The sequence below is a fragment of the Leptinotarsa decemlineata genome, unplaced genomic scaffold (assembly GCF_025532065.1).
Source record: "Leptinotarsa decemlineata unplaced genomic scaffold, Ldec_3_MD MMD2_tig00026282_RagTag_RagTag, whole genome shotgun sequence".
Classification (NCBI taxonomy): domain Eukaryota; kingdom Metazoa; phylum Arthropoda; class Insecta; order Coleoptera; family Chrysomelidae; genus Leptinotarsa; species Leptinotarsa decemlineata.
In genome coordinates, this window is record NW_027412668.1 from 8693613 (window position 1) to 8707465 (window position 13853).

At 33.5% G+C, this 13853-nt stretch overlaps 1 protein-coding gene across 1 annotated transcript in view; it reads left to right on the forward strand.

Annotated features, from left to right (window-relative positions):
* Nucleotides 1–13853, forward strand: part of KrT95D (phosphofurin acidic cluster sorting protein KrT95D) — a 51297-nt gene that overhangs the window by 1994 nt on the left and 35450 nt on the right. The window contains exon 2 of the mRNA XM_074179766.1: nucleotides 8401–8704. Coding sequence (XP_074035867.1) covers nucleotides 8401–8704 — 304 coding nt within the window. The remainder of the gene's footprint in view (nucleotides 1–8400; nucleotides 8705–13853) is intronic.

A 13853-nucleotide genomic window follows, 5' to 3' on the forward strand; every position in this document is an offset into this window, starting at 1 on the left:
AAAAATATATATAATTATAATGCCTAGTATAAAGATTTCTCTACGAGAAAGCAAAAGGAGACCAAGTTACTAACATTTCACATTGTTCATTAAATTTTTTATGAATTTCATTTCTTGTAAATTACTTTTCTGTTATAGGTACTTTTTGGTAATTACTACATTAAACATTAATAGAATTCAAAGTTATTGATAAAATGTAATTTACTTAATTATTAACAAAATTTAAATAATTACATTCCATGGAATTACTTCATTGAAGTTTAATAAATGAATTACATGAGTAATAAGAGAAAGTAATCTTCATTGTCTGAAAAGTTAATTTTTTCAGTTTTGCTCAATTTCAAGCGGAATAATGAAAAATAAACCCTTAATAAGTATGTATCGTATATACCATTTCAAAATTGACATTTCAGCGGTTGAAATGAGCCCCGGGTGAACGTTTTCTTTTCATTGCCAACAACTTTTCTTTAGAACATATTGCCCAAGGAGAACAATTTAGGTGAATATAGCATAAATTCATTTCTAGTCCCTAAACAACACTCCTGTTTCATTTATTACCCAAACTAAATGTTGTAACTGTTCCTTGCATGTTGAAAATTTTATTTTTCAATACGTGTCTGCATGTGCCTACTTGAGAACTTCCAACTGTAAATGACATGGAAAAATACCTTTTTTGTGTATGACATGTTTGTTAAAACTTTTGTGCATACGATCTAAAATACCTGTCTAATTCCCTTCATATTTAATTTTTTGCTTCATCATCATACCAAAATTAAACCAAGGTCTATAAGTAAGCAGAATCCATACTTCAGATATCCAAAAGACAAAAGTTACAGTGAGTATTATTCCTAATGCGTATAAAATATTCAGTGAGTTAATGTGTGAGTATAAGCAGGATTATTTCAATATGAGTACATTTCTGAGGTAACTTTTCAAAAAAAAAATACTCTCTTGAACTATACTAATTTCTTGAAATAATGATGAAATATTTAATGACTTCATTTTGTGCACATTCACCTAAAGTTATTGTTAAAATTTCCAGCTCCTCACACCAATTAATATAAGTTGATTCCCATGACAATGACCTTTCTGAATTATGAGGATGTGAACTTAAATTATATGTCTAATTACTTGTAATTGTTTATATAGCAGGAATGTCGAGATTCATCACATGCATAATGATTTTAATTTCAAAATAACCAAGTTAACCATCGAAATATTAGGTTGTTTCAAAAGTTTTGTCCGTTTTTACGAGTCTACTTTGAACTGTAATATCTCAGTGAATTCTTATTCAATTCAATTGAAATAAGCGCCATTTGAACCAGAGCACTTTTCCCAACCTAACACAAGTCGATTAATCCCGTCAGCATAAAATTGTGTGCTCGGGATTCGATGAGGTAGACGAAAGCCGTTTTCATCTGGTCCTGATTGACGAAGGTTCTACAGGTGAGAAAGTTACCGAAGTATTTGGAAAGGTGGTATTCGGTTGGCGAGTGATTTGGGCAGTATGGTGGGTGAGGCAGAACTTCGACGCTATTTCGTTTAATTTTTTGCGGACGGGCGTTGTCTTGGAGCAGTATGGGACTCCTTCCGTTGACCAGTGCCATCTGCTGCTGACTCAATTTTTGGTACATTTCGTCGATTTCCTCACAACATGACTAGGCTGGTTTGACCTGGATGCAGAAAGTTATACTGAATCACACCAGGATAGTTTTAGTTGTGCAAAAGCAAAGAAGAACAGATCTAGAAACGTGACAATTTCTGTCGATCGTTCATATCGTAGGGCACCCACTTTTCGAGCTTCCTAACCTTTCCAATACGTTTTAAACCGTGGGAGCTGACGCCTAGTTCTTCCGCCGTCTCACGCACTGGTTTTGATGGGTCAGTCTCCACCAGGGTCCTCAAATCCTCGTCTTGGATTACTGTAGGTCGACCACTTCGGGGCTCATCTTCGAGGCTAAAATTTCCAGAACGAAATTTTGTAAACCTACGTGGAACAGTGCGTTCATTAACACTGTCATTGTCAAATGACTGGTTAATTCTTCGGTCCGATACTGCTCCACGACAACGCCTGCCCGCACGTTTCACAAATTACTGTCCGAAAATTGAAGGAATTGATCGTCGAAGTTCTTTCTAACCCACCCACCGTAACCTAAATATTTAAAAATCTACCTCTAAGTGCATTACATGTTTTGGTTGAATGCATTAATAAATCATTCAGGTATGGTATATTACCCACATGTTTGAAAACAGGTACATAAGGTCGGAGATTTGGAAGACCCCTCAAATTTCAGGCCCATTTCTTTATTATCGACCCTTTTAAAAATTATTGAAAGATGAGTGAAAAAAAGACTAATGTACTTCTTATCGATGAACAATGTGCTATCTAGACTTCAGTTCGGTTTTCAAAGTTCGAAAAATATCACAGATGCCATTTTTTCCTTTCTATAAAAAGCATACTCTAGCACAAATGATAGCAAGGCTGTTGCAGCAGTGTTTTGTGATTTTTCAAAAGCTTTCGATTGCGTTGATCATAAGACACTGCTGCGGAAGCTCAGCCTGGTGTAACACAAACTCCTTGTGCTTCAACCTAAACAAAACAAAACTAGTTACTTTCAAATGTTTACTAGACGATTTAGATTATTTGGATAACCACTACATAGAAAACAAACAGCAAACTAAATTCCTAGGCATTCATATAGACAATAAATTGAATTTAAAAGAACATTTATCCCATCTGAGTAAAAAAGTATCTAGTGGATGTTATGCTATTAGAGTGATATCAAATGAACTAGGGTACACTACAGCTAGAATGGCTTACTTTGCACTGATCGAATCTCATATTCGCTATGGAATAGCTTTCTGGAGCCATTGTAGTTTACAATTACAGAATACGATATTTAAGCTACAGAAGAGATCTTTGAGATACCTTACAAAGTCTAAGCCGAGAGATCACTGCAAGCCTTTATTCATCAGCCACAAAATATTAACTGTCACCTGTTTATACATAATGGAAACAGTATGCTTAATTCATAAAAATAAAACTAGTATGTACACTCCCGGAAAAAATTGTCACAACACCAGACAGAACCATATGCTTTACTTACCTATTCCAAAATTCACCTTGACTCAGTATTCTCTGATTTATGATAGTATTAAAGTATATAATCACCTTCCTATCATTCTAAAAAATAGCACAGATATCAAAAAGTTCCGAAGTACAGTTAAAGATCTTTTAATCAGAAAAGCTTATTATTCGATCAATGAGTTATACCATGATAACCTATAATGTTCACCATGATAACCTATAATGATGTTTTATTTGTGAAATTGCTATGTTTGTATTTTTATATTTTATGTCATGTTATTGTATTTTGTATTTTTTATATGTTATGACATTCATTAGATTTTTTTACAAGACATTGTCAATAAAATACTAATCTTCCGACAATAAAGCATAAAGCACATAACTAAATGACTATCATCTTTTCAAGCACTTCGATAACTTTCCGGGAGAACCTTCACCAATCAGAACCAGTCAAAAACGTCCTTCGTCAATTTCATCGAATCCCGAGCACGCAGTTTTTATGCTAACGAGATTAATCGACTTGTGTTGATTTGGCAAATGTGTACTGATTCAAATGGCGCTTAAAATGAATTAGAATTCACTGACATTTCAAAGTAGGCTCATCAAAAAGGAAAAAACTTTTGGAAAAACCTAATGAGACTATTGATTTCTAGCTTTCACCGTTTCTATTTTTTTTTTCACCCTTCCATTTCGATAATTTTTTTCACTTTGGTAATAAGTTTTTCATCTCAACTGTATGAACCACTGACTCTATGCTTCTTTGTATTTAGATAAGGACGCAAAAATTATTTGTAATTGCTTAATGATAAGAAATAAGTTCATTATTTTATGAATTAGGACAATGAAATTATACTTTTCACATATAGTCAATGGGCATACTTGAAGACTGGCTATAAATCAAATCATCTAAAGGAACAATTTGTTCAGGTCAGTATCAATTCCCTACACTGTAGGTTAATGGGTTGACACCTATCAGAAAACAACTACTCCCCTGGCTAATACCACGAAGGGCGTTGGATTATATCCGACAGGTGTCAGTGCAGTTATTCCTGCATATGCTGTTGGCGATACAACTGCCGAAATAGATTTTCATTTGCAGACCGGTTTTGGGCTGTTTGACCGCTCGTCAGTACAAGGTAGTGTCTATCATCAACATAAAGTCGATGATTTCCAATAATGGGGCGATGATAAACCTGTCGTTTGCTGTCTGCTTCAGCCTAGTTCGAGGAATGATACTCTGAAGGAATCCGATTTTCAATTGGAAATCATCGACTTTATGTTGAGGATAGACACAACCTTGTACGGACGAGTGGCTAAACAGCCCGAAACCGGTCTGCAAATGTGTTCCAATAATTGAAAATCTATTGCGGCAGTTGTATCGTCAACAGCATATGCAGGAATAACTTCAGTGAAGAATCCTGCACTGCCATCTATAATCGAACGCCCTTCGTGGTAGGTACTAGCCAGGGGAGTAGTTGTTTTCTGATAGGTGATAAGGGATGATGGAATCTTCCAAAGAAAGGAAGGAAGTAATCAATTTGAAAATAAGTGACTCTATACATGGATGTGTAGGTCATACAAAGAAGTAACCTTCAAACACAAACTGAAAGAAAGTCCTCCTGTACAGCTAAGACAAATATGTTAACACATAATCAGTAGCGAGTTGTGTTGACAATTTTTTGCGAATAATAGTATGTATTGACAATTTTATGCGAACTATATCTGAAATTCTATTGAATCTTATTAATCACTCTATAATGGAAGGCGTGTTTCCAAGTGTCTTCAAAACAGCCAAAGTTATTCCATTTCTTAAAAAGGGTTCACATGAAGATATAGATAACTATCGCCAAATATCATTACTGAGTATTCCATCTAAACTTATTGAAAAAATAGTAGCAAATAGAATTATTGCGGTTCTCGAAAAATACAAGATTCTAACTGATCATCAACATGGTTTTGGAAAAGCTAGATCAGTTGAGACTGCTATTGCTAGAAAATTCGAGTTTATTTACAATGAAATCGATAAGGGTAAGTACGCAGTTTCAATATTATTTGACTTGGCTAAGGCGTTTGATTCAGTAAATAGTGACATAATGGTTAGTAAGTTATATAACATTGGTATTAGAGGGTTACTTCTGAAATGGATAAAATCTTTTATGGAAGATAGGAAAATGGTAGTGACTGTGAATAATGCAGTATCTGATATTCAAGATATTATCTTTGGGGTACCACAGGGGTCAATTTTAGGCCCACTGCTTTTCTCTATCTATATAAATGCTCTTCCAAAGTATATAAAACAAGGTTTCATTATCCTACTCGCAGATGATACTACCATAACAGTTTCCGGAAATGCTGCGGAGTAGCTAGAAAACAACATTAATTCAGTCATGGATGACATGATTTCTTGGTGTGATAAAAATCAACTAAAACTGAATGGAAGTAAAGCAGTACATTTGAGCTTTGCTTTAAGGAAAACAGTGAAACTTAACAACATCCAACTCTCGGAAACAGACAAACTCCTTGGTATGTTTATAGGTAAAACCTAAATAAATATATATATATATATATATATATATATATATATATATATATATATATATATATATATATATATAAAAGCTCTGCTCCATTTGAAAAATAATGTGCCCAATCTGAGAGATGAATCAATAGTTCATAACTATGCAACACGAAATAGACATTTATTAACTATACCAAAACATGAAACATCCACATTCAAGGAATCACTTGCTTTTTTTGACATACCTCGTATGACTCTTTCTTTAAATTTTTTTTGTCATTCCAAAACCTTTCCTCTTCATTGAATAGAGAGGGATATATTTTTAGGAGATAATAATTTTTGAGAAAGAAAGCTTTTGGCTTTCTACTTCACCATCATTATAAATATTCAGTCACTTCAATAACTCACATAAAGGAGCCAATCCATATTAAGTTATCAGATTGATGGTGTGGTTCTTGAAAGAAAAACTGATACCAAAGATCTTGGATTGATACACAATTTTCATCTGTTGATCATATACGAGATATTATGAAATCTGGTAGTCGGATGTTGGGTTTTGTAATCAAACTTCTTCATTCTCTAATAGAGACATTATTAAATCACTTTATTTCTCGTTGGTAAGGCTAAAATTGGAGTCTGCTTCCATTATTTGGTTTGCGGAGTACCAAACCCATATGAAAGAACTAGAGAAAATTCAGAATAAACTCTTGAGGTCTTTATTTTTTAAGCGATATCACAAGTGGCCAAACTATAACTCAACAAGGTCTTTGGATCTATGACACGAATTTAAAATATTATCTTTAGAACAGCGACTCCAATTATCAGCAATGATATTCATGCACAAACTCTTGAATAACAACATTGATTCTTCAGCAATTCTAAGTATGTTACCATTTCACGTACCCCCTCGTCGCACCCGATTAATAATAATAATAATAGGAAACCTAATGTACATATTTATGAGTGTAATAATGACACTAGCACAATGAAATATAAAAAAAATGTATGTAAAAAATTTTAAAATTAAACAATTTGAGATTTAAACTAGCATGTGTCCAGACAATGAACATTACATATAAAGATTTCAGTATCATATGTTAGGTAATGGAATATAGGTACATATATACATTAAATTATTATTAAAACAGTGATGTTTGGTTTCATTACAGATACAAATACCGTAGTTAACAATTAAAAACAATAGATGATAGCCAATAATGTCCCAAATAATTCCACATAACTATACAATTTGTATTCTATTACTTTTTTTTTCAATTCTTCAAGTGCTCTTTTAAATTCTTTTAAAATCGATATTTTTTTTTCCGGTAATTCATTGAACTCGTGGAAGCCCTTAAAAAATAACGAGTTCATGGAACTTCCGAATGCCGGTCTGTTTATATGTATATTATTGAAATTTCTTGTATTATAATTATGAATGTTTTTATTGAATTTTATGTAATCTTTAAAATATTCTGGTGCCATTCCATTTACAATTTTGTATACTAGAGTCGTTATAAAATAGTAGAGTCTACGTTCAATTGATAACCAATACAAACAATCAAGCATACTTTTTATGGGAGGGAGTACGGCGATTTGTTTTCAAGATTACTCTCATCCCTCGATTTTGTAGTTTTTGTAGCATATTTAATTTATTGAGGTTAAATAAAAATAATAATGACGCACAATAATCAAAGTGTGGTTGAATAATGGTATTTTAAACTGTTCTTGGGACTGCATTGACAAATTTTGTGCTATTTTACTGAAAAAATATAGTTTTTTTAAATATTTTCTTATGCATATATTCAAAGTGATTGTCAAAATTTAAAAGATTATTCAGTTGAAAACCAAGGTATTTGACTGATGACACAACTTCAATTTTTTCGTTATTGATATTGAGATTTATACCATTGATATCTAGAGAAGTGTATTTATATTTCGTGGTGAATATCATTGCTTTTGTTTCTGTTACGTTTAACTTTAATTTGTTAGTGCATAAATACTAATTTACCGTTCCTAAAATCCTGTCCGTTTTATGAATAGCTCTATCTAAATTCATATCGCTACACATAAGCAACGTATCATCAGCAGATAGGTTTATGAACTCAGATTCAATAAAAAATTCAATATCGTTCAAATATTAAACAAAAAGAAGTGGGCTCAGAACGCTACCTTGGGGAACACCTACATCAATGTCTTTTTCATTTGATAGTGCATCTTTAAAACGAACTTTCTGTTTTCTATTGTTTAAATGCTGTTTCACATAAGAAGTTTTTACGGAAACCCGATTGATTATCTATCAAAATTGAATTTTTAGTGACGTGATTTAATAACTGATCATATACAGCAATTTCCAGAATTTTTTCAATTGGGGGCAAAGTATTAATGGGTCGAAATTCACTGGCTATATTGGTGTTTGCTATTTTTGGATTAGGAATAACAAACAGTATTGCTTTTCAATTTATATGGTATTTTTCCTGTATATAGTATAAGTTTAGAATAATATGACCGATGGTTTCAAAGACCCTCTACAGTTCTGGTACATATTTTACTATTTTTATACATTCATAAGTATTCCAAGGATTATATGATCTCGTATTTTATTTTTTTATCCACGTAATTAGGCTGTAATAGCTTGTTTGGATAGTAAGTAAATAAATATAAAATAATGTGGAAACTTACAAAGAAAGGAAAAAAGCGAGTAATTTCAAAAACACTCTTTACAAATATGTGTAGAACATGCAAAGACGTAATTTCCTTTTCATTTTCAAATCGTGAAATTCTCGCTTGTTTTCAGATTATGTTCACTGACGCTGACGAGATTAGTGATCTTGAGACCGTTGGGCTCCGATTTGGCAGCTATCTCCATCGCCGTCAAGATGCAGTCCAGTAAAAGGACTCTGCGATCCAACGAACTAGTTCTGACTCAGGGTGGGCTCTTGGATACTCCTTTAGACGTTACTTTTTGCCTTCAGTATCCTCACTTCCTAAAGAGAGAAGGCAACAAACTGCACATCTTGTTGCAGAGACGCAAGAGGTACAAGAACCGCACCATGTTGGGTTTCAAAACTCTTGCAGAGGGCATCATTCGAATGGATCAGGTGAGTGAAAGCTATTTTTCGATTTGTTATGGTTTCACGGTATGTTTGTATTATAGCAGAAAAATAAAGAGTCGAAGTGATTGCACAATGTTGTTTTGTTCTTGAGTCATGGCGATGTCACAAGAATTGCATTATCTGAAGTCATTGGTCGTATGTATTGCGTCGCATTTGTTGATTATTTAGTTCTAAGAAGTTAGGTAAAGTGAAGCAACTCGCACAAAAAACTAGAGTAAAGGTTGTACTTTTTGATGTGGGTTTTTGGAAAGCAAATAATAATTTGATTAAAAAAAAGGAAAAATCTCCTAGTCGAATTATACAGGGTGTTTATTGAGCAAAAAATTAAGGGACTATTCCTTGAACTATTAATAATAATAATAATAATGTTTTTATTTCTTTGAAATGATCATTTAACAATGATATAGGAAACGTCAATTTAAAAAAAAACATGTAGATGTATAATACGGAGTTGAAAAATAACATAGAGGTTACAGTAATTTGATCACAATTATTTGGAAGTATACTCAAAATGGACAATCATTGGATAGATCGCAGCTAAAAGGAAGAAAATTAGTTTTTTCCAGATTTACTGTCAGGAGCTTTTGGTCAAACCATTTTTTGAGCAAGTGGAAGTCTGTTTCTACGTTCTTTTTCAAATCAAGCCAAGTGTCTGCCTCATAGTATATCGCAGTATCGTCTGCGTATCCAATTATTTTCCCAACGCTGTCCAAATTGAATAATTCATTTAGATAAAAATTGAAAAGCAGAGGACCCAGTACCGTACCTTGTGGGACTCCACATTCTATTTGTTTTTGATTGCTAATTGTATCTGAAATTCGCACAACTTGCATTCTATTTCGAAGATAGCTTTCAAAAAGCGTTTGGCAGTTCCCTCTGATACCATTATTTTCTAAAGTTTGTAGAAGTAGTTGATGATCGATAGTATCGAAAGCCTTCGTTAGGTCTATAAATAGACATAAAGAAGGTTTTCCTTTCTCCAAGGATTTATGTATCGCGTCTTCGGTTGAGGTTTTTTCTTTGAAGCCAAATTGTCTATCTGAAATCAATTCGTATTTGGTTATAAATGAGTTTATTCTTTTCTTTAGCAATTTTTCGAAAATTTTTGATAGATGGGTGAAAAACGAGATTGGTCTATAATTTGTGATTTCAGTTTCATCTCCTTTTTTATGAATAGGAGTCACTACTGCAGTTTTGAATGAGTCGGGCCACACACCAAGTAATATGTATTTATTAATAATAAAAACTAAAGGATTTAGTATATAATGTGATATTGATTTTAGCAGTTCTGCTTTAATTTCGTCTTTTCCTACCACCTTTTTGTTTTTAAGGTCGCAGATTAAAGCGTTTACTTCATTTTTATCAGTTAGGCTTAAGACAAAAGAGTTTGGTAAAATGTTTGGATGAAAAACGAGGTTATTATTTTTGACTATTTTATTTGCCAATTTCTTTCCAATATCTACGAAATTATCGATGAATTCATTGGCTATGTCTCTGTTGTTTGTTAGGAGTACTCCCTGATCATTTTTTATTGGTCCAATTGTGGTTGATTTAGGTTTAGTGCCAGTGATTTCTTTCACAATATTCCATAGTTGTTTGGTATCTTGTTTTTTGTATTCTATTTTGTTCTTATAATAATTTTGCTTGGTGGTTTTTATCAAATTGGTGACTTTGTTTCTCAAACTTTTGTAACGGTTTTTAATAGAATGCTGTCAGGGTATTTGAGACTAGTTTTGAATAAACAATTTTTTTTGTTAATCATTTTCAGTAGTTTGTTAACCATGGTACAGTTTTGGTATTTTTTCTAAATCTCTTTTTCAGATCGGAACAACTATTTAAAATGCTCAAAATTGTAGTGATGAAGTTATTCAGGGCTATATTTGGATCTTGGATCAGGTATACGTTTTCCCAATTTGTGTCTTCTAACTTTTTGTATAATTTCTTATAATTTATGTATGGAATAAATTTGCTGTTAGATTCATTGTTATGTGTGCTTTTTGTAACTATTTGTAGTATTGTCGTTGAGTGGTCTGTTATATTTGTTTTCACTATGTGGGGTATAATCGTATCTGTTATATTTAATTTTGATTTAAAAAAATATGGTCGAGACATGAGTTTACTCGTGTTGGCTCATTGATAGTGGAAATATATCCATATTCATTTAGAGTATTCAAATATTCAAATTTATTTTCATCATCTTTCAGAAGATTTATATTCATATCGCCGATGAATATATAGTAACTTTCTATACTCATTGATAGAATAAACATCCCTCTAAAAGGTATTCTTTAACTTTCCGTTTGAAAGTAGACATTAATGGGATACTCTTTATATTTGAAGGCAGACAATTGAATAGCTTGGAGCCTGCTAGAGCGGGTGATTTTTGAAACAATCTTGTACGACGTCGCTGCAGTTGATTTAGATTTCCATTTCTTGTTGGGTAATTGTGACACTTTGAATTAGTTTCAAACTCAGACTCCTTCTTTTTTACAAAAAGTAGACAATTATAAATGTACATAGATGGTAGCGTTAACATTTTTTTTCCTAAAAATGGGTCTACAGGAATCTATGTGTCGAAGACCATACAACATACGTATTATCCTTTTTTGAGAGATGAATGCCCGACTGATGTCAATCCTTTCTCCCCATAAAAGCACATTGTAAGATAGTACTGAATAAACCATTGCATAGTAAATATTCAACAAATGCTCTTCATTCATAACCTTTTTAAGTTGTACCAATGCGTAAAAACTGGTGTTGATTCTCTTGCAAACATAATTTATCTGAACTTGCCAACTCAACCCAGAATCTATATGAATTCCTAAAAATGTTGTCTCCTAAAAATGTTGTCGTTTCTGCCGGATAGATAGTGACATTATTTATATCAACCTGTATAGGCTCTAAGTATCATCGGTTGAATAATTGAAGTAACGTCGTTATGTCGGCCTCGACTATAAGTTTATTTGTGTGACACCACACCAAGAAATTTTTGATAGGGCGCTTTGTTTCGAAGATAGGGGGCGAAAAAGATTTTCGACAATAACAATTTTGGTAATTTTAAAATTAATAACTTAGCCGAAATGAAAGTCAAGCATACTACACTGGACCTACCAAGTAATAAAAAATCTAACAATTCCGTTGGTACCTGTCAACAACATTCCGATTACTACAAACGGCTGCAGACAAGTATGTCTTGTAAGTGATCATTTGTATGTGTCGAATAGGTTGCTGATGGCAATTTATTGGAAGCTAGGCAGTTGTACAGTGAACGATTTCCTAATCGTAATGTGCCTAATAGAAAAACCTTCCAAAGTATACATCAATGACTTCGGGAAACAGGAGCATTGAAGCGAAATGGAGGACCAGGAAGGCCAATGATATTAAGAACGCTAGAAGTAGAAGAGAATGTGCTGGCCATGATAGAAGAAGATCCAGGTACCTCTACTAGAAAAATTTCAAATACTTCAAATGTAAGTAACGGGACGATTACGATAATTCTTAGAGGCTATTTGTTGTACCCATACCACATACGAGTTCAGGCACTTCTTCCTGCAGATTTTCTTCCACTTATTGTATTCTGTCAATACCTTTTGGGCACATCGGTTCAAATCCCTCAACTACTGACGCTTACTCTTTTTTCCAATGAAGCCAGTTTGTCAAGAAATGCCATAAGGAATTTCCATAATAACTATATTTGGGCTGAAGAAAATCCACTTGAGGTGCTTGAAGATCGCTTTCAACATCAGTTCTCGTTAAACGTTTGGGAGGGAATTGTAGGTGAATTCCTAATTGAACAGGTATTTCTGCCAGGAAGACTTTCCGGCGAGGTATACCGCAACCAATTTCTGGAGGATGTACCATTGGTTACAAGAAATGCAATGTGGTTTATGCACGATGGTCACCACCGCATTTTAGCATATTGCCTCGAGAGTTTTCAACAGTACTACACGGAGATCGCTGGATTGGTCGAGGTGGACCTCACTTATGGCCTACTCGATCACCAGACTTGAACCCCCAGGATTATTTACTATGGGGCCACCTAAAGTCATTAGTTCATACTACTCCAGTGGAAGATGTGGAAGATTTGAAAAATCGGATATATGCTGGGTGTATCGCAATTAGAAACAATCCTGATGTTTTTGAAAGAGCTTGGGAGTCGATGAGAAGGAGATTGGATTCTTGCATCCGAGCGGGGGGTAGTCATTTCCAACATTTCTTGTAGATTAAGAAACTTTACATGAAATTTTTGGTAATAAATTGTTATTGTCGAAATTATTTTTCGCTCCGTATCTTCGAAACAATTATCAAAGGACAAAATATCTTTAGAATAGTCCAAGGAATAGTCCCTTAAATTTTTTGCCGCATGTTCAATAGACACCTAGTATTACACCTGAAAATATTGTCAAAAATAACATTCAACCAGGGTGCAAAGGCCATAATGAAGAAGTAGAAGAAACAGTAGTTGTAGCGTTGTAGCCAGGGAATTCCTTAACACAGTGTATCCAAATCGATGGAACGGTAGGGGTGTAGAAGAACCTAACCAGGCGTGGGCACCAAGGTCCCCAGATCTAAACCCGATAGATTTTTATTTTTGGGGACATTTGAAGTCACTAGTTTATAAGACTCCAGTAGTGAACGAGGAAGATCTAAGAAACCGAATAGTAGACGCTTGTGAAACAAAAAGAAACACACCAATAATTTTTGAGCGGGTACGAGATTCAATGACTAGACGACTGATTGCCTGTATCTTCGCTGAAGGTGGACACTTCCAACAATTTATTTGAATACAATTTAGTTTCGTTTATTTTAGTTTATTCTACATATTCAAAATTTCCTGAAATAAAATGTTGACATTTCTTGCAAATTTTATTAAAACAAATACTGGTTATGCACCATTGATACAAAAATAACTATTTCGCTTAAGGATGTCATAAAGGAACGTACCCAACAGTAATGACCTCTTCAAACGAGTAAAACGTCAAATTCATTTCCAAAGCATTCTTGTGAAAAAAGCAAAATATTCGTAATAACTTCAACATGCATCGATTATCAAATAATCGACTTGAAGTTTTCAAGTCCAAATATTTAGAAAACGGTTGCTTACAGCGACTAGTAACAGGGGTAGCTTATTTAC